Here is a 19,144-nt window from a genome sequence, read left to right as displayed (position 1 = left end):
CAGAGCTGTCCACCAGGATTCTAAGACCATACAGGCCAACCTGAGTATTGCCTAAATTGCCTACAAGAAAGCATATGACTCAATGCCACATACCTGGATGTTCGAAATCCCTGAATAAAGTCAATAAGACAATAAGGTTCATCATCTAGAACTCAGTGGAACACAGGAGGACAACATTAGAAGCCCACTCAAAAACAATTGCTCAGGTTACTTAAAATGTGGTATACACCAGGGAGATGCACTGTGCCCACTGCTAATCTGCATAGGCCTGAATCCTCTCAGCTAGATCAAAAATAAGAGTGGGTATGGGTACAAATTCATGACTTGAACAACCATCAGCCACCTCCTGTACATGGATGAAATCAAGATGTATGCCAAGACAGAAAGGAAAATTGACTCACTGATACACCTGACCAGGATCCTAATCAAGGACAAAGAAATGTAATACAGGCTAAAGAAATGTGATTGGCTGATAGTTCAGAGTTAAAAATCTAAAAAGCCATATAAATGAGGACAGCTCCAAATGCCTTGGGATTCTCTGATCAGATAGGAACCATGAGACAGAAACAAGAAGGACAGAAACATCCAAGCACCTACATAGAGTAAGGCAAGTCCTCAAGAGCCAGCTGAATGGGATCAGTGAGAGCATATTCACAAACACCAGTCACAAACACCTACACCCTTTCAGTCAGCAAATACCCACATAGCTAAAAGCAAAAATCAAACCCCATTCTGAACCATCCTGCCTTTGAGCCTCTAGTATTACCATCCCTCAAAACAGAGAAGACACATGTCAAGACTGTCTTCCCTGTCTTGGCAACCCAGGTGTTGGTAGTTGGTAGTCATTTAATTTAATGATAAAATCAACTCCAAACTAGTTTGTCTTAAGAATGAGAGTGTAAGTTTATTTCTGCAGAAAGTCTTGTCAGCGGAGAGGATACAAATGCACGTAGCTCACCTCTGTCATAGGTAATTCCCTCCTTATATAACAAAATTTACACATGAGACATGATGTACATGATAAATACAGAATCCCTTCTCCAAATGGAAATCATGTATCGATCATGTAGGACTGCACACTGTAAGAGTGATTTTATAGGCCAGGATGTACTGACCATGAGCTGTTTATGCATTGACCATGTGGCTCCAAAGACCCCTGGTTGAGAGTTGAACCACAAATGGTCAAACAAGCCTTAACACTAATGGACAAAATCAGTCTTAACACAACAGGGATCACTGTTGGTAATAAAATGTTTTAAGCAAAAGAAAGGTAAAGGTTTTATGCTAAATATTATACTGTATCCCCATAGAGTGATCTGTGACCCCAGTAGTAGCCTTTGAAGTTCTTTGTGCCAGGTGCAGGTCTCTGTAGAGTGATGCAAGAGAGTGTTTGAAAGCATAAAGAATTAGAATCTTTAATGACGTCTCCGTGGGCATCTGAGGACACGGTGCAGAGAGCTTCAAGGCAATTGAACAGGAGCAAAGTGGATTATTCTGGTTTATTCTAGCATCAGGTACCAAGTGGTACAGGAAACAATGTTATCAATAGTAGGTAGTCAAAATGAGATCATATATATATATATATATATATATATATATAAAGAGAAGTCGCTTATTTAAATATAACTGTACCAAACTCCAGCTGGTATAAGTGTTGAATATTGATTTGCAGAATGGTAAATAATGTATGATTTGGATATAATGGTGGAAACTTCAAAGAGTATGAGCAAATGAGAAGCCAACTTCAAAGGCTGAAATTAGCTAACTTCTTATTCTATTTTTAATGTTCAACCTTCAAAGGTGCATCAGGTGCCAGTGAATTTACCGTTAGGAGTAGGTGGAACCAGAAGAGCATAATTTATTCACAGATTATCTGTCTCATGTACTACTGTCAGGAGATAGTGACAGTTTTAGCAAATAAACAGTTTTTTTATGGGTTACCTGCTGTTTCATTTGTACACTGTGTACCTGGACAGCTAATACGAACAGCTAAAATGATCATATTTGTTTTCCTTTAATAGGTGGTTGCTGATGAGGATTTATACAACCTCCAACTGGAGTCCTGTGTTTAGAACTCTTATTAAAGAACTGAATAAAGAATCAAAAAGACTTATTCTTTCAATTACATTTACATTTATAATGCATATATAGTAGAACAATTGAATGAATCTGAGATTTGCTAACTCAAAAGGATCCATTCTAATAGTATGAATTTGAGTTACTGAAACATACAGATTTGTTAGAACATGATAAAAAGATACTTGATTGTCATTGTATAGTACAACAAAATTCAGTGTGTGATTCCCCAATGATAAGTTTATTTGGTTTATTCACTACAGCTTAACTTATTCTTTTAGGGCAATGGGTTACCACACACCTTTTAAGTGTAGTGTGTATGTAAGACTTCTTCAAAGACTCAGAAGTAGAGTAGTGCCTGGATGTATCTCACGTGGAGTAGTGCCTGGATGTATCTCATGTGGAGTAGTGCCTCAATGCAGCTCATTTCCCTTTAACAAGTGCCAGCAAAATAAGGGGAACTGGGAGGGTTGAACTGGCCTCTGATATGCTGCTTGGCTAAACATGCCTGTAGGACTGCACAAAAAGCTTGGAAGCCAGGTTTAAGGTCATTCTGTTTGAACCCTGATCTGATAGGAGGTCAAAGGGGCTCATCGGCAGACAGCTAATCTTCTTATTGCCATAAGAAGGGAATCAGAATACAAATACCCAAGTCCCCCAGATTACAAATTCCAGTTGTTCACACAGAAACACAGTTTCACAGTCATCTGATGGGCTGTAGTCTATAATTTGCCTTTGATGGCCAAAGGTTGCACTGCAGGACTGCAGGGAATTTGTCCATTTTCGTACTTGCCACAGGACCCATAGAAGTGGTTCGTCTCAGTTCAACAGACAGACCTAAATAAACACAGTTTTGATGCCTCTGCTGATTGTCGATCTTCTCTAAATTGCAGTAGTACTCCACAGAGTGAGAAACTCCGTATGGGTCCGAGAAAGAAGCCCTAATTAATGCTCTGTTCTGCCTTCAGTTGAATACAATTCTATTTTTGTTATTATACGTGACCATATGATGAGATAGGTACCAAGACTCATTGGATAATGGTTTCTGAGCATTGTAAAGTTTAACCATGTGGCCCAAGTCTATTAGTCTCTTGAGTTCCTCTTGAGCTCTTTGGGAGTCTTTGGCAATCCGTCCCTCTGTGCTACACATATCTGGCATCACTGATTCTTTTGAAGTTCGCAGCAGATGGCATACCTGGGCACTCTATTGATTTCTACTCTCTCAGACTCTTCCACTAAGAAATCTATGGCATACCTGTCTAATTTTGAATTGGTTACAAGTTTTCACTTCTGTAAGGGAGGGTGTCCAGCTGCCATATGTGTCTACCTGCTTTAGCTTAGAGTCTGCAGATTTCACTGTGGTTCCACTGCGATGAATAAAGTGTTGCATGTACTTAGCTGGGCCTTGGATATACAAGTCCTGTTGAGTCTTTATAGTTGCTGAACCTCCTGCACTGGCTCAGCGGGCAGATGTTGCCCCCGAGACAGAAATATCTTCTCTGTAGTTGAGATGTGAGGTAGGAGTACTCTGCAAAACCAAATTTGACTGCCATATCAGGAAAGAACTGCCCATGTGACTGAGTGGCAGGAAATGCAGAATGGCACTGTAGAGCCATGCATCACTTCCATGTCTTAGCACATGCAATGTCAAATATTCTGATGTACCCTGTAAACCAAACTGCAGCTGCAGAGATCAGTATGGTTCCCTCAAAGCCATCATCCAGAAATGCATAATTCTGGGATGTCTTGATTCCATAATGAAGACTAACCTTCCCAACCTTCAGGAAAACTCTGGTATAGCTGTAAGTTTGGAATCCATAGAGTATTTCTTTGGGGGAACTTGGGAAAGTTGTAGTATTCCTGTGAGTATGATCAGATTTCCAGCATCTCTGATTGGATTTCTCTCATTGATTCAAGCAGTGCTCAGCTGTTGGGTCATAACAGAGACAGAAAACCTTTGCCTTACTTTGCGTTTTGGGTGATGGCGCTATGGTAAACTGCGATACAGGATCTTTCCTCTTGGCAGGTGCATTGGCTCGATGCATGACTGTAGTGATTGTAGCTTTCAATGTTAGGTGAAATTTCTCATCTTTCCTTGTAACAATGGCCCATGGGCTCTAACTTCAACTAATCAGCAAAGTCTACCAAAGAGAGCTTAACTTTGTGGGAAAATAGGGTTAGCTTGTTCCTCTTAAACATTTCCTGGTGGAGTATATGCAATCTCCTGATAAGGTATTTTCTTTTACCCAAAGTACAGCTCCTTGCATCCTTCCTCTCTGAGGGACTTGATCATACCAATAAGAGACTGGTGATAAATGGAAAACTAATTAAGTGATTTATAATCGCCAGTACAAATGACAGGTAAGTTCTCCACAATCTATGATTCTCTCAACAGGTACTAATATGGCCTGAGCAAATAGCCTGCCTAAAGTCTATAGAGCATTGCTGTAGGCTGTACCTGATTCTGCTTGGGCTAATACAACTCAGTAGGAACCCTGGATAAGGAGGATAGCATATAAATTGTACTCTGACTAACTAGGAAGTAACGATGTACTAAGTTAATAGTGCTCAACATACTGTGCGAAATCTTCATTGTCAAAGTGAGGAAAGGCAGGCCTTCATTGCCTGGTTTTATTTGTTGACTGGCCAGTGCTGGATGATGCCCAGCGCTCTTTCACTGTGCTCAGTACCAAAGTTGAGGGTTCAACTTAACCGAATGGCTTCAAAACACGAAGCACAATGCGTAGGTTAGAGGATCGCGCTTAAGCCGCAGTGTGCATTACAGAGAGAAGTTCTCAATGAAGCGTGCTTTGGACAGTTTGAAAAGGGGTAGTGCAAACACCCCCTTAGGGTTCATTCACAGCTCATTTAAATGCAAGGCAAACTGCATCACATGCTGTAAAAAGCTAAACTGGACCGCCACTTGAAATAGCATGCGGGCGTAAGGTTAGCAGAGTTAACAACTTTCATAGAGTCAGCAGGGCTGCTTCTTAGTAGCCTGACGTTTACTTATCTTTGGCCATTTGTTGTCCTTCACCCTGTAGCTGGATGTCACGAGGCCTGAGTTGCTTCAACCAGGCTTGGCTCACACGTTGCGTTCTGTGAGGAGACTGATGAATATATTTCATGGAATTTTCTACATGTATACTGTGGAGAACAAAATCATGGCTTCTTGTCCTCAGTAAATTCAGGCTCAACAGCCCTAAATTTCATCTGAATAATAAAGCAGAGACACTTCAGTCTCAGCCATAAAGTGTTCGTACCAGGACCTTCAGAAAAACAAACAACAACAATTATAGAGGCTGCATAACATAGAGGCTAAGTTAGCAATGTCATTTCCATAAAATAATGATAAATTAAGATATGACAAAAGTTCAGAACTTCATTTACTATGCTTTTGACCTACAAAACATTCTTAGACAGATAGATGGACTTGCAGATAAATACTGTAATATTAGAAATAGCGCTGAAATTCCCATGGCAATAACACACACATATTAATAAAAATATATAGGGCTGTATATGCCACATGATGCTTATATAGGGACACCTCTCCTTACCTTCCTCTGTTGCCCGTTAACCGTACACTCAAACCCACTGGCTGGTTCGCTCATGCTGTTCACCTTCTACGTCAACAAGGACCATAATGTCCAGTTTCTCTTTTCTGAGAGTCTCCTGACAGCTTGGCTGGTAGCTGAATCTTTAGGCTTTACGTGTTTGGTGATAATAGCAGGGTACATACATACATTTGGTGATACATAGCAGGGTACATACATACATTTGGTGATACATAGCAGGGTGATTGTGTGCGCCAAGAGTGATACACACACACGTTACAACAGCTCAAAATCCCACATCCCTAGGTTTTCCAGAGAGTAACACACACAAGACTCTCTAGGAATGGTCTCTCTTACTGGCAATTCTACACTACAATGCAACACAAAATATACACACACACACACACACACACACACACTCACACACACACACACTCACACACACACACACACACACACACACACACACACACACACACACATACACACACTTACTTCTCTAACTATAATCATAGCTATATTTATACTAGTGATCCCAATCTCTAGTCTTCTTAATGTGTATATGTGTGTGTGTGTGTGTGTGTGTGTGTGTGTGTGTGTGTGTGTGTGTGTGTGTGTGTGTGTGTGCGCATGTGCATTTTGCACCTGTCCAGATGGAACTTTCGCAGTACATTGAAGTCACATTCCTAAACCTGTGCGAGTGAGCCCAGGTCCTGGAAGCCGTGCAGAGGTAAAACCAGCCCCTTATGCAAATCCCACCCAGCTGTGATTTGACCTCAGCAACATGCATGTGTATAAAAGATTTGATTTGACCTCACCAACATGACAGTGCTGGCGGTCCTGTGGGTGGGTGCTGTGCACCAACCCAGTTGGGCTAGCAGGCGAGACAGCCGCTCTCATCCCCCAAAATGGAGGAGACTCAGGAGAGCTATTTTCACAAGCTTAGCCAGCGTAGTTACGGGATGCTTAAGTGTAATTTCCACTGGAGACGCGGGGGGACATGACCACACCAGTTTCCTCTAAAAGCTTTGGTTCATTTATTACATGATTAAAGTAATAATATGCTCATTTTGGCCAGTAAAACGAAACGTATTATGTTCGTAATAACAATCGGAAAACGTTAATTCTTATATTTTATGTCACATAATGTCAAGATAAATGTGGCACAACTGACATGTGAAAGAAAACAAATTGTTAATCATTACAAATACAAAACAACTGTACTGGAAATATATGTCAACCCATAATTCTGATACTTCTTGTACTGTTCAGTGCCAATAGGCTTGACAATTGTGGCCATAAAACCTTTCAGGAACCTTTTCCTTTCAGGCCTAGTGCTCATTTCTTTTCAGTGAGTGCCAGCGCTAGATTTTTTAAAGGAAACACGAATTTGAGGGGCAGCTGAACTGAATGCACCACCCGCTCCACCCACTCCACATCCACTTTTCAAAGCAATGTTACACCCATGGGGGATATATCAAGAAAAAATAACCTCACAAAGGCCATCTCAGACAGGGGCAGGAGCAGGGGCAGGAACAGGGGCAGGAACAGGGGCAGGAACAGGGGTAGGGGCAGGAACAGGAGCAAGAGCAGGGGCAGGAGCAGGGGCAGGAACAGGGGTAGGGGCAGGAACAGGGGCAGGAACAGGGGCAGGGGCAAGAACAGGGGCAGGAACAGGGGTAGGGGCAGGAAGAGGGGCACTGGTAGGAGCAGGGGCAGGAGCATTTCTAGGAGCCAGGGTGGAATCCCGCTGTGTCTGAGCGAGGGCCGTGTCCTGTCCACCAGCTTCCTGCCCCACCCAGTGGCCGTGTCCACATCGGCATCCCTGCCTGCGCCGCGTCCATGTTGTGTCCATGCTGTCCGAGAGCAAAGCAAACAGCGCTGACACCGGAGATTTTAGTGCTACATCTGTGCACCACCCACGTTTCCCCCTGCCAGCACAAACCACACACACTCTGTAATGTGGAACAAAAATCCAGAGCTGGGAGAAGTAGAACTAATAAGTTCAGCACACAGTCTGGTTTGTCTCCCTGTCACTGTACTAGAGTTTCAGGGCACGCTCAGTGGAATACCCCTCATCCAACGGGCCCAGAAAACAAGCCAAAACACACTGGGAGCTGAAGTCAACCTGCTGAATGAAAGTGCTGAATTTCTATCTAACTGTTAAAGCTTATAAAAAGGGCCTTCTACAAAGCCACATTCATTATTAATTTCTTCTTCTCATTTAAAATTGCGACAGAAAAGCCTTTCTGCTGGCTTACAGATAAAAACTCTATTTCCATGATGTTCTACAAAAAACTGACAAGCTTCTTCCATTACTGTAGCTGCAAGGAAAGACCCTGACACTCTGCTGCAAGGAGACTTTCCTCTCTGCACCCACACATACACACACACACACACACACACACACACACATACACACACTCACACACTCACACACACACACACACACACACACACACACACACACACACCCACACACGTGTGCGTCCATGTCTGTATGCATGACTATGTGCATGTGTGTGTGACCAGGAGCAGGTAGTATGGGTACTCATGACTGTCTTCATCTTCATGTGTATGTGTGTTTCCCTGCATGCATGAGGTTTGTGTGTCCCTGTGTGTTAAGTGTATTCATGCGCCACAGGGTATGTGCATATGTGTGTGTGTGTGTGTGTGTGTGTGTGTGTGTGTGTGAGTGTGTGTGTGTGTGTGTGTGTGTGTGTGTGTGTATGTGTGTGTGTGTGAGTGTGTGTGTGTGTGTGTGTGTAAGTGTGTGTATGTGTGTGTGTGTGTGTGTGTGTGTGTGTGTGTGTGTGTGTGTGATGTTCATGCTTTTCATTGGTTTCTTATAAACCTCGGCGAGAAGGAGGATGACGGACAGAGCTGAGAAGAGGGTCTCTCTCTCTACCCCGCCCTTGTATGTCACCCCCCCACCTCTCTCTCTCTCCTTCACTCTCTCTTTTTCACAATCCCCCACTCCCAGGCGGGAGCGGTTGGTTTCCATGGAGATGTGTGTGTCTGATGAGAGTGCATGAGACAGGCTGTGCTCGGGTGCTCACCCAGAGGGAAGATTCCCTCTTCATCGCTCTTCGTCTCTCATCATCGCTGTGTGCTATGCCTACCACTTCAGCCCATAGTTCAGTGTTTCTCCTCAGCAGGACCCTCAACTGAGACCCTCATACACGGTGCAGCCCCGACCCCAGAGACCCTCCTACACGGTGCAGCCCCGCTGCAGAGACCCTCCTAACCCTCCTACACGGTGCAGCCCCGCCCCCAGAGACTCTCCTACACGGTGCAGCCCCGCCCGCCCCCCAGACACCCGCCTACACGGTGCAGCCCCACCCCCAGAGACCCTCCTACACAATGCAGCCCCGCTGCAGAGACCCTCCTAACCCTCCTACACGGTGCAGCCCCGCCGCCAGAGACACTCCTATATGGTGCAGCCCCGCCCACAGAAACCCGCCTACACGGTGCAGCCCCACCCCCAGAGACCCTCCTACACAATGCAGCCCCGCTGCAGAGACCCTCCTAACCCTCCTACACGGTGCAGCCCCGCCGCCAGAGACACTCCTATATGGTGCAGCCCCGCCCACAGAAACCCGCCTACACGGTGCAGCCCCACCCCCAGAGACCCTCCTACACAATGCAGCCCCGCTGCAGAGACCCTCCTAACCCTCCTACACGGTGCAGCCCCGCCGCCAGAGACACTCCTATATGGTGCAGCCCCGCCCCCAGAAACCCGCCTACACGGTGCAGCCCCACCCCCAGAGACCCGCCTACACAGTTCAGCCCTGCCCCCAGAGACTCTCCTACACGGTGCAGCCCCGCCCGCCCCCCAGACACCCGCCTACACAGTGCAGCCCCTCCCAAGAAACCCGCCTTCACAGTGCAGCCACGCCCCCCCAGAGACCCGCCTACACGATGCAGCCCCGCCCCCAGAGACCCGCCTACACGGTGCAGCCCCTACCCAGAGACCCGCCTACACAGTGCAGCCCCGCCCCAGAGACCTGCCTACACGGTGCAGCCCTGCCCCAAAGACCCACCTACACGGTGCAGCCACTCCCAGGAGACACGCCTACCCAGTGCAGCCCCTTCCCTGATACCAGCCTACCCAGGGCTAGACCCTCTATCTCAAGAGCCACGTACACTGGGTCCTGGTCCTGGAGGGCCGGAGTCCTGCAAAGTTCAGTGACTGCTTTGCTCAGACAGACCTACCAGGCCCGGACTTGGACACCCCTGCACTGCACTCATCCAGCTAACGTCATCCAACTAAACACACCCAAAGCTCCAGCTCATGAAAACCTATACCATCGGAAGTTACTCTGTTTGGAACTACAGAGGAGGGTGTGTGGAGCAGGGGAGATGTCATGTGATGCGTGTCACATGACCCACACATTACATCGCCCTCAAGTTTACTCCCATCACTCATCCCAGTTGGAAGGCCGATATAAAGCGTGATTGCGTTTCACCAGTGTAAGTGGCCACAGGCACTAAGCTCATTATGGAAAGCTGAAAACCTCGATAAGCAGCCTGCAGTATTCAGGCCTCCTGCAGACTGGCAGTCACCTACACCCACCTCCACAACCACCGACAACACACACACACACACAACCGCCGACAACACATACACACCCATCTCCACAACCTCTGACAACACACACACACACAACCACCGACAACACACAAACAACCACCTCCACAACCACCAACAACACACACACAAACACCGACAACACATACACACCCACCTCCACAACCACACACACAACCACCGACAACACACATACACACCCACCTCCAGAACCACCGACAATACACACACACAACCACCGACAACACACACATACCTCCACAACCACCGACAATACACACACACAACCACTGACAACACACATAAACACCCACCTCCACAACCACTGACAACACACACAACCACAGACAACACGCACACACAACCACAGACAACATGCACATAACCACCAACAACATGCACACAACCACCGACAGCACACACACACCAACAAGACAGCACACACACACCAACAAGACAGCACACACACACCAACAGACAGCACACACACAGCCACCTACAACACAAACACACAGACAGCACACACACACCAACAGACAGCACACACACAGCCACTGACAGCACACACACAACCAACGACAGGACACCCACAGCTACCCACAGTGCACACAATCACCCACAGCACAAATAACCACACAGACACCCCAAGCAAACATTAGTCATCAGCAGTGCAAGTAGCTCATACACGGCCATTCAGAGCACGTACAATCAGCCATAACACACACACGTCCACCCACATATCACGCAACCACTTACAGCACACACACAGCCAACCACAGTCTGAAAACCACCAAAAACACACACAACCACCCACAGTTTATACAGACACTCACAACCTCACATCCACCCACAGAAAAAAAAAACCACAGCACATACGCAACAACACAGCCACCCACAGCACACACAGCCATACCCATATAACCATGGTCTAGCCACAGCCTACAGGCACTTACTAGGCAGTATTAGAGATGAGTTCCCCTGCTCTGATTAACACACCCAGCTTCTTACCAACGACCAGAGCAGGAACAGAGCAGAAGAGCAGACAGACATTTTCAGGCTGCTAACACACACTTTCTGAAATAATCTATCCACTGTCTGGTCATCCAGCTGAAAACACAAATGCACAGAGCCACAGCCATACTACATGCACACACACACACACACACACAAATGCACGAACTACACACACGGACATTCACATGCACACACACACACACACACACACACACACACACACACACACACAAGCATGCATATACATGCATGCACACACACACACACACACACACACACAAGCATGCATATACATGCATGCACACACACGCACACAGCCACAGCCTTATTACATGCACACAAAGCCACCATCTAACTGCACACACACACACACACACACACACACACACACACACACGCATACATGCATGCATGCACGCACCACACGCATGTACACTCACACACACACACACAGCCACAACCTTATTACATACACACAAAGCCACCATCTAACTGCATACACACATACACACAGAGCCTACTCCAAACACACAAACAGAGCAACAGCTTTTCTATACACACACACACACACACACACACACACACACACACACACACACACTACTCTCCAGTATGTACACTGGGTTTTGCTATGCTAAAAAGGCAATTTATGCTCTATGCATTTTTCCATTAGCAGGCGGGTGCTTTCTGGGCACAGCAGGTCGGTGCTTTCTGAGGATTACATCAGGCTTCTCCTGTGCCTTTCCAAATTTTTTTCCCCCAAGTGTTTTAAAATAAGTTTAAAAAAATCTACATGTTTTCCCTTAATTACATATTTTGTGGTCACCCTACTCATGCAGTCTCTGGTCCATTTCAAGTATGGTCTCTGAAGTTTGAAGTGTTGTTCTAATAGGCGACATTTTCCATCACATACCCAGCAACCACCAGACTGCTGCTGATACAGTTGTTGTTAATGTTAATGTCCAAATGCAGAGTGATTCTGAACTTTACAGTGATGACTGACAGTTTGGGTTACATCCTTACAAACTACAGAGCAGTACAAACTCACAACACACCAACATAAGACACCAGTATACATTCTCCTCAACATTAAAATTACAATTCCTGCCATGTAACAATTTATCGGGGGTCAGTATTCTTTTCATAAGATTCAGTTGAATGATACAGCCTTGCCCTTGACTAAGTGTGAGGAAATGCAAACATGGGCTTTGACTCAGTGTAAAGAGAGGAGTGGGTTTTGACTCAGTGAGGACAGAGAGGAGCAGGTTTTTACTCAGTAAAGAGGAGAGAGGAGTGCGTTTTGACTCAGTATAGAGGGAGAGTGGTATGGGTTCTGACTCGGTGAGAGGAGAGAGGAGTGCGTTTTGACTCAGTATAGAGGGAGAGTGGTATGGGTTCTGACTCGGTGAGAGGAGAGAGGAGTGCGTTTTGACTCAGTATAGAGGGAGAGTGGTATGGGTTCTGACTCGGAGAGAGGAGTGCGTTTTGACTCAGTATAGAGGGAGAGTGGTATGGGTTCTGACTCGGTGAGAGGAGAGAGGAGTGCGTTTTGACTCAGTATAGAGGGAGAGTGGTATGGGTTCTGACTCGGTGAGAGGAGAGAGGAGTGCGTTTTGACTCAGTATAGAGGGAGAGTGGTATGGGTTCTGACTCGGAGAGAGGAGTGCGTTTTGACTCAGTATAGAGGGAGAGTGGTATGGGTTCTGACTCGGTGAGAGGAGAGAGGAGTGCGTTTTGACTCAGTATAGAGAGGAGAGTGGTATGAGTTCTGACTCGGTTCGAGCAGCTTTGACTGACAGTGATGTGACAGACAAGCACTAACAGGGCCCTCCATTCACAGATAGTAAACAAGCACCCGATCCTGCCGCAGAAGTGATTCAGACTCGCAGGAGAAAATGTGGGGGTGAGAGGATCATTAGCATCAATTGCATGGACGCTAACGCACAACTGCAACGTCCATACACAGTATGAAGACTCCTGCCATGACTCCAGAAAGACTCCAGAATGAACGTTCCTGCCATGGCATGTGTCTGCCCTTGCCCCGTCCCTTTCTGATGAAGATGGACACAGTCATCATCCCAGTATAACGCTCATACTGGGATCCTCTGGACAGAGGATTCAGACATGTGCAGATATTAGGATTATATTTACATTTACATTTATGGCATTTAGCTGACGCTTTTATCCAAAGCGACTTACAATTATGACTGAGTAATCTGATATTTTTAGTTTTATAAGTATGTACATATGAAAAACAAACTGCAAAATAAACTTTCCAGAACTCTGTGAAAAACTGTTTTTTTTAATTTTTGTTTTTGTTATACTTCCCTGGCTTGCGCAGGTCACAAGGTCACCAGCTGCTCCTGTACAGTAAGGTATTGCGTAGCCTGTTCTCACAGAACTCTCCACCCAGAGTACCATGCCCCACTGCCCACGGCCCGAACAGGGTGGAGCAGAAGCCCCGCCTCTGTCCTCACTGACTGACAGGGATCGGAGTAAACACCGCCCTCCTGGCTGTAAGAGACACTACACTTTGATCGTGTGTTCTGTTCTAAAGCTTATTATCCCTGCATGGTTACCAGACTGCACTACACGCCACATCAGGAGAGTGAAGACTTCTTTGGAGATCTTCAGTCTTCTGATGGACTCATGTGTGCTCATGAGCTCAGCTGGACTGCAGGGACGTCTACACTAAGGAGACACCTCTTCATTAAGTGTGAGGAAGGGTCATGTCAGATGTCATCCACCTGCAGCTGGGCCAAGGGCTGATTCATTAAATCATTTAATAAGGTCTATATGAAAATGTATATTCAGTTTAAAATATTACAATGAGATATTAAGATATTAAATATAGTAAAATACTAAGACATTAAACACAAAGACGTGGTCGAGATTGGTGTAACAGTAATTTGCTGAAACGGCTCTAGAGTGACTATGGGGTTAAATGGACTGTGTGGCTATCTAATATCCGCGATTATTGTCCAGAAAACTGAGCGAGATGAGTTCAGAGCGATGACTGTGGCTCTTCCTCCACTCGGGCGTGCCTGACAGAAGGATCTGCCCTCATTAACGGGAGAAAACGGCGTTAAAGTGAATGGCTTGCAGTGATGAGCACTAATGCCACGGCTACGGAGGCCAAGACGATACAGGACAGTCAAACATGACGAGCTCGTGCGCCCTTACCTTCCAGACAGCAGGTCCTCCACAGACCCGAATGCGTCATCACTTCCTCGTTCTTCCTGCTGGTCTCGTTTTCGTTGTTGCTCTTGACCCGGCACACTCCCCTCGAGTACAGCCAGTAGTCGGTTCCCACCGCGATCGTCATGAGACTGAACGCGGCGAACGCGCCCACGGTGGTGATCATCATCTGAACGCCTCTGTCACACAGCAGCATTTTGCTTCATTTCAGGGCGCGAGTCACTACACCGTGCGGAGGCTCCCTCGCGGGTTCCCTAGCCTGCCCGGGCGGCCTCGGCAGCGCGTGCCATTATCGTGGCGCTGTCCCAACTTGTCGGGCGGGCTCGAGGAAAGCGCTGCGCCGTGTCGCGTGCAGTCCGTGCTTAGATCGTCTCCATTCCCCGGGGCGCGGGGCGCACTGCTATTGCTTTGGCTCTTCTGTGTTGAAGAAAACTGGCACTGTGAAACGACCTGGCATCAGCTTTACAGGTCGTACATTACTTTTCGTTAAAACGGCTGGGAATACAGGCTAACGGCAGAACGTTACAGTTGAAAACAGCGAAACTGCGTTGATATTTTAAATTAAAAACGAAAATTTTTTTTTTGTTGATATCCCGAAAATTCCGGCAAACCAGAGTTTATTAACTAAATATAAGTCAAAATTATTTTTCACTCGCTAATCCATCAGATTTTTGTTTCTTACCGACGAAAGACTCCGTTTTTCATCTAGAGTACAAGAGAAATACAACAATATCCGACTTGCATCTTGTTGTCATCCGATTACATGCTCTCCTAAATTCCCCTCCAGACCCTACGACTCAGACATCTAAAAATATTTGATCACTGGAAGCAGCAATTTGATGAAGGCACCTATCAAAAAGTGATATTTAAATTAACATAATCCCAGTACTTGCCATTTCTGTGCTAGAAACGACAGTGTTACTGTCAGCCTTGATGCCGCTTCCCGCAAATGAGGTTTGGAGATGACAGCTCCCACGTTCCTTCACAACCCGTCGGTTTGAAACAACGCCCACAGTGAGACCGGAGGGAGAGGTGAGCGCTGCAAATGTAGCGCGCCGGTTGCTCTCCCTGCTTCTGAATGGACGACCCGGCTCGCAATATCCGATTTTCTCTCGGGCGGCGGCGACACAGCGCCCCTGGCTCAAACAATGTGCTACTTAGGCCTTCATATGTAAAGATATTGGCAAGTTATGCATGAATAATCGGACCCTGGAGAACATAAACGCGCTTAAAGAGCTCCGAACATTTTATATGATTTCCTCCGCGGAGACTCCCACATAGAAATTCACAGCGGAGTTTCACAGCGCAGCCGACAGGCTGTAGAGATATTTGAAACGAACATGCTCTATTAGGAATGAGCTATTACGCACAAACCATGTGTTTTACGTATTTGTATGTAAAGAGTGTGGTGCGGTGAGATTAAGGGCGCAATATCCAGTTTCTGCTCTAGCGGCACCTAAGATGAGATATTTTTCCCAACGCATAAAACAAATGAATATGTAGTATCACATTTTCTCTCTGATTCACTGATAATCATTTTCTTAATGATAATCATTTTACTACAATAGAAGTCGCCCTTTGTGCCTAGTGGAACATAGAGGCACATTCCTTACTAAGTGTTGCAGCGTATTTAGTGGACGCGCCGGTGAGAGAACTCCTCCTCTCCTCATTAAGCGCGAGCGCTAGCAGGGCTCGCTTCGGCATTCAGACACACTTATATGTGAGCTGTGAAATAAAGAAGCAGATGAAACATGCATGTATCACACCAAGTGTGACATTTATCCTTATGCTGTGAAGATCAGGTCAGACCTTCCCTCTCTCTCTCTCTAAGCATTAAAAATGACAGAGGTTTCATTCTTATCTCCAGTTGTCTCCATCAGGGTGCCCTTCATGTATGGGCAGATGTATTCTCAGGCAGAACATGCTTGGAGTCTTTGCCCATTGCCACATCCAGCGCATATTAAAGTTGAAGGGGCTTCGGGAGACATCGCTCTGACGACGCCCGTTCCGCCTCACTGCTATCTGTGGAAGCTCGGCGCCTAACGTTATACCAGGATAATGCTGTATCATTCATATTCCCACCAGCAAATCTTCAAGAGTAACAAAGCTTCATAGCACAAATGGAAAGGACGTGTTATGCATGGGGGGTGTTAAAACTAAAAAAATAAAAGTCTTTTTGTTAAGTATGATTCTCATAGAAACCTGAAATAAGGCATCACGCCAAAGGTAATCATTAATTAATTCATTCATTAATCCACCCATTCATTAATTCATTCAGTCATCCAGTCATCCTGCCAGCGAGTGGGTTCAGTCAGTCGGTTATGTGTGTGTCATAATCACAGATAACTGCATGGCTGTCTTCTCCCTCAGCCCTTCAGTTCTCACTCGGAGTTCTGCAGGAAGGCGGGGGTTTCTCGCTCCGTCGATGCTGAATGATCTTCCAACTGTCTTTAGATGCAGATGTTGTGTTTGATGGAGGAGGAGTCTCGGGAAGGTGAGTCACCAATCATGTCACCAATCGTGTCACCAGCGCAGATGAGCTCTGTCAAGACCAACGTTCTTATCTGTTCATCTGGAGGTACGACTGATCCATCGCTTCTCCCTGCTGTGTCCACTATCAAGCTCAAAGGTTTAAAATCACAGACTTTAAGTCCACAGACTTTAAAAGCACAGACTTTAAAAGTATTGACATTAAAATAACAGACTTTAAAACAATTGGCTTTGAACCACATTAAAACCATTGGCCTTAAAACCACAGACCTTAAAACCACAGACCTTAAACCATCAGGTTTTAAAGCATAGCTTTTAAAACCTGTGCAACATCTCTCGCTAGACAGAGAGTGAGATGTGAGTGTCAGGAGCGAGAGGGATTTAATGAACAAAGATACAAAAACAAGGAACAGAAATAAACTATGACAACAAGGCCGATTAGATGACTTCAGTAGCGATAACGATTTCAGGGATATGACATGCATGGCAAGCTAACGCAAAGCGTCACGGATCAGGACCTGCAGGAATAGACAGGGCAGGAGAAATGAGGCCCAGGTGAAGATGATATACTTATGGGAGGGTGATTGTGATTGGTGGAAGCAATCAGGGGCTGTGATTGGTGGAAGTGATCAAGGGCTGTAATGGGTGGAAGTGATCAGGGGCTGTGATTGGTGAAAGTGATCAGGGGCTGTGATTGGTGGAATGGATCAGGGGCTGTGATTGGTGCGGGAGTCGGTTGGGCTGGGTGCCAATTGGGGCGTGATATTTTGGACCTGTTTTTCACCCCAGATAACTTATTTTACTTGTTTTGAAGATTTGGAGAGAATCATCCATATCCATAATGAACATTATATTTGCATATTTGCATTGAATAATACCTTGAAACTTTGTGTCAGCTGTATGACAGTGTGTAAAACCCATGGCATACCATATGAGGTCAGAGAGAAATAATATAATTTATTCTTAGAAAGAAAAGATGTAGCTTCATGTGTTTAATGTTGCTAGTTTACCAAAACATTTACATATTACATATAGACATATTAAATAATATCATAAAAAATTGAACTGATTGACAAACATATTTAATTTTCACGTTGATAGTTAAGTTGGTGTAAAACTAAACTAGAACGTAAAGTTTGCATACAAACCGGCAAGCCAAAGCTTATGATAAGAGCACGGAAACACTGACTCTGTTAACTGGCCATTATGAAGAGCAGATATGTCATTTAAATCACAAATCCACCATTTCTATTTTAAGTTTGATGAATATATAAGACTTTTAACATCATTTATTTTCGGTTCGAGGGAAAAAAAGTAGAAGAGATAGATAGATAGATAGATAGATAGATAGATAGATAGATAGATAGATAGATAGATAGATAGATAGATAGATAGATAGGAGCCCTCAGTGTAACATGCAGTTTGCAGCTGGGGATCAGCTGTTCAATCTCTTCACCACGTTTATTGGCAATATCTTAAAAATTGTGGCAGTTATAAAATTAAAGGGATCCTATGGGAGAACGGCGGGATGAATGACAGGATAGAAAGATGAGTTTCATCAGTGTGAAGTGTAGTTTGGCAATTGGGTCAAGCAGTACAGCAAATCTAATTGTTCTACTTTTACAGGTGTGAGAGTCCCAAAATCAATGGATCCCTCCATCCTCCCAGTTTCATTCCTCCATGGGAGGATGGAGTGATGAAAAAGGAATAATAAAAAATGAATGGAGGAGAAGCAATAGATGTGTAGTCATACTGGAGCAGCTGCACGGTACTTACTCATGTTGGTTGTTATAGTGTGTGAAGATTCTTTTAAAAAATGGTGATTTTATATGTAATTTGTAAAAGTAGGAGCAGTTTGAAAAATTGCCCCATGAAAGCCTGAAAGTCAATGTGGAAAAGTGGTTGGATGGAGAGATGAAAAGGTAGTAATAATAATAATAATAATAATAATAATATAATAACAAAATAATAATATAATAATGATAATATAACAATAAAATAATAATAATAATAATAATAGCAATAATAATAATAGTAATAATAATAATAATAATAATATAATAACAAAATAATAATATAATAATGATAATATAACAATAAAATAATAATAATAATAATAATAGCAATAATAATAATAGTAATAATAATAATAAGAAGAAGAAGAAGAAGAAGAAGAAGAAAAAAAAAGAAGAAGAAGAAGAAGAAGAAGAAGAAGAAG

The 19,144-nt window shown here is 44.8% G+C and overlaps 1 protein-coding gene across 1 annotated transcript in view; it reads right to left on the bottom strand.

The window, feature by feature from the left end:
- cacng3b (calcium channel, voltage-dependent, gamma subunit 3b) overlaps window positions 1–15,493 on the bottom strand; it is a 48,078-nt gene extending 32,585 nt beyond the window's left edge. Inside the window, exon 1 of the mRNA XM_027031053.3 lies at window positions 14,422–15,493. Coding sequence (XP_026886854.1) covers window positions 14,422–14,632 — 211 coding nt within the window. The 5' untranslated portion in view covers window positions 14,633–15,493. The remainder of the gene's footprint in view (window positions 1–14,421) is intronic.
- Window positions 15,494–19,144: the final 3,651 nt, after the last annotated feature.

This window comes from Electrophorus electricus, chromosome 3 (genome assembly GCF_041902795.1).
Source record: "Electrophorus electricus isolate QZ-2024a chromosome 3, ASM4190279v1, whole genome shotgun sequence".
Taxonomy (NCBI): Eukaryota; Metazoa; Chordata; class Actinopteri; order Gymnotiformes; family Gymnotidae; genus Electrophorus; species Electrophorus electricus.
The sequence above is the reverse complement of the archived record's forward strand: the minus strand, read 5'-3'. Positions and strand labels throughout refer to the sequence as shown.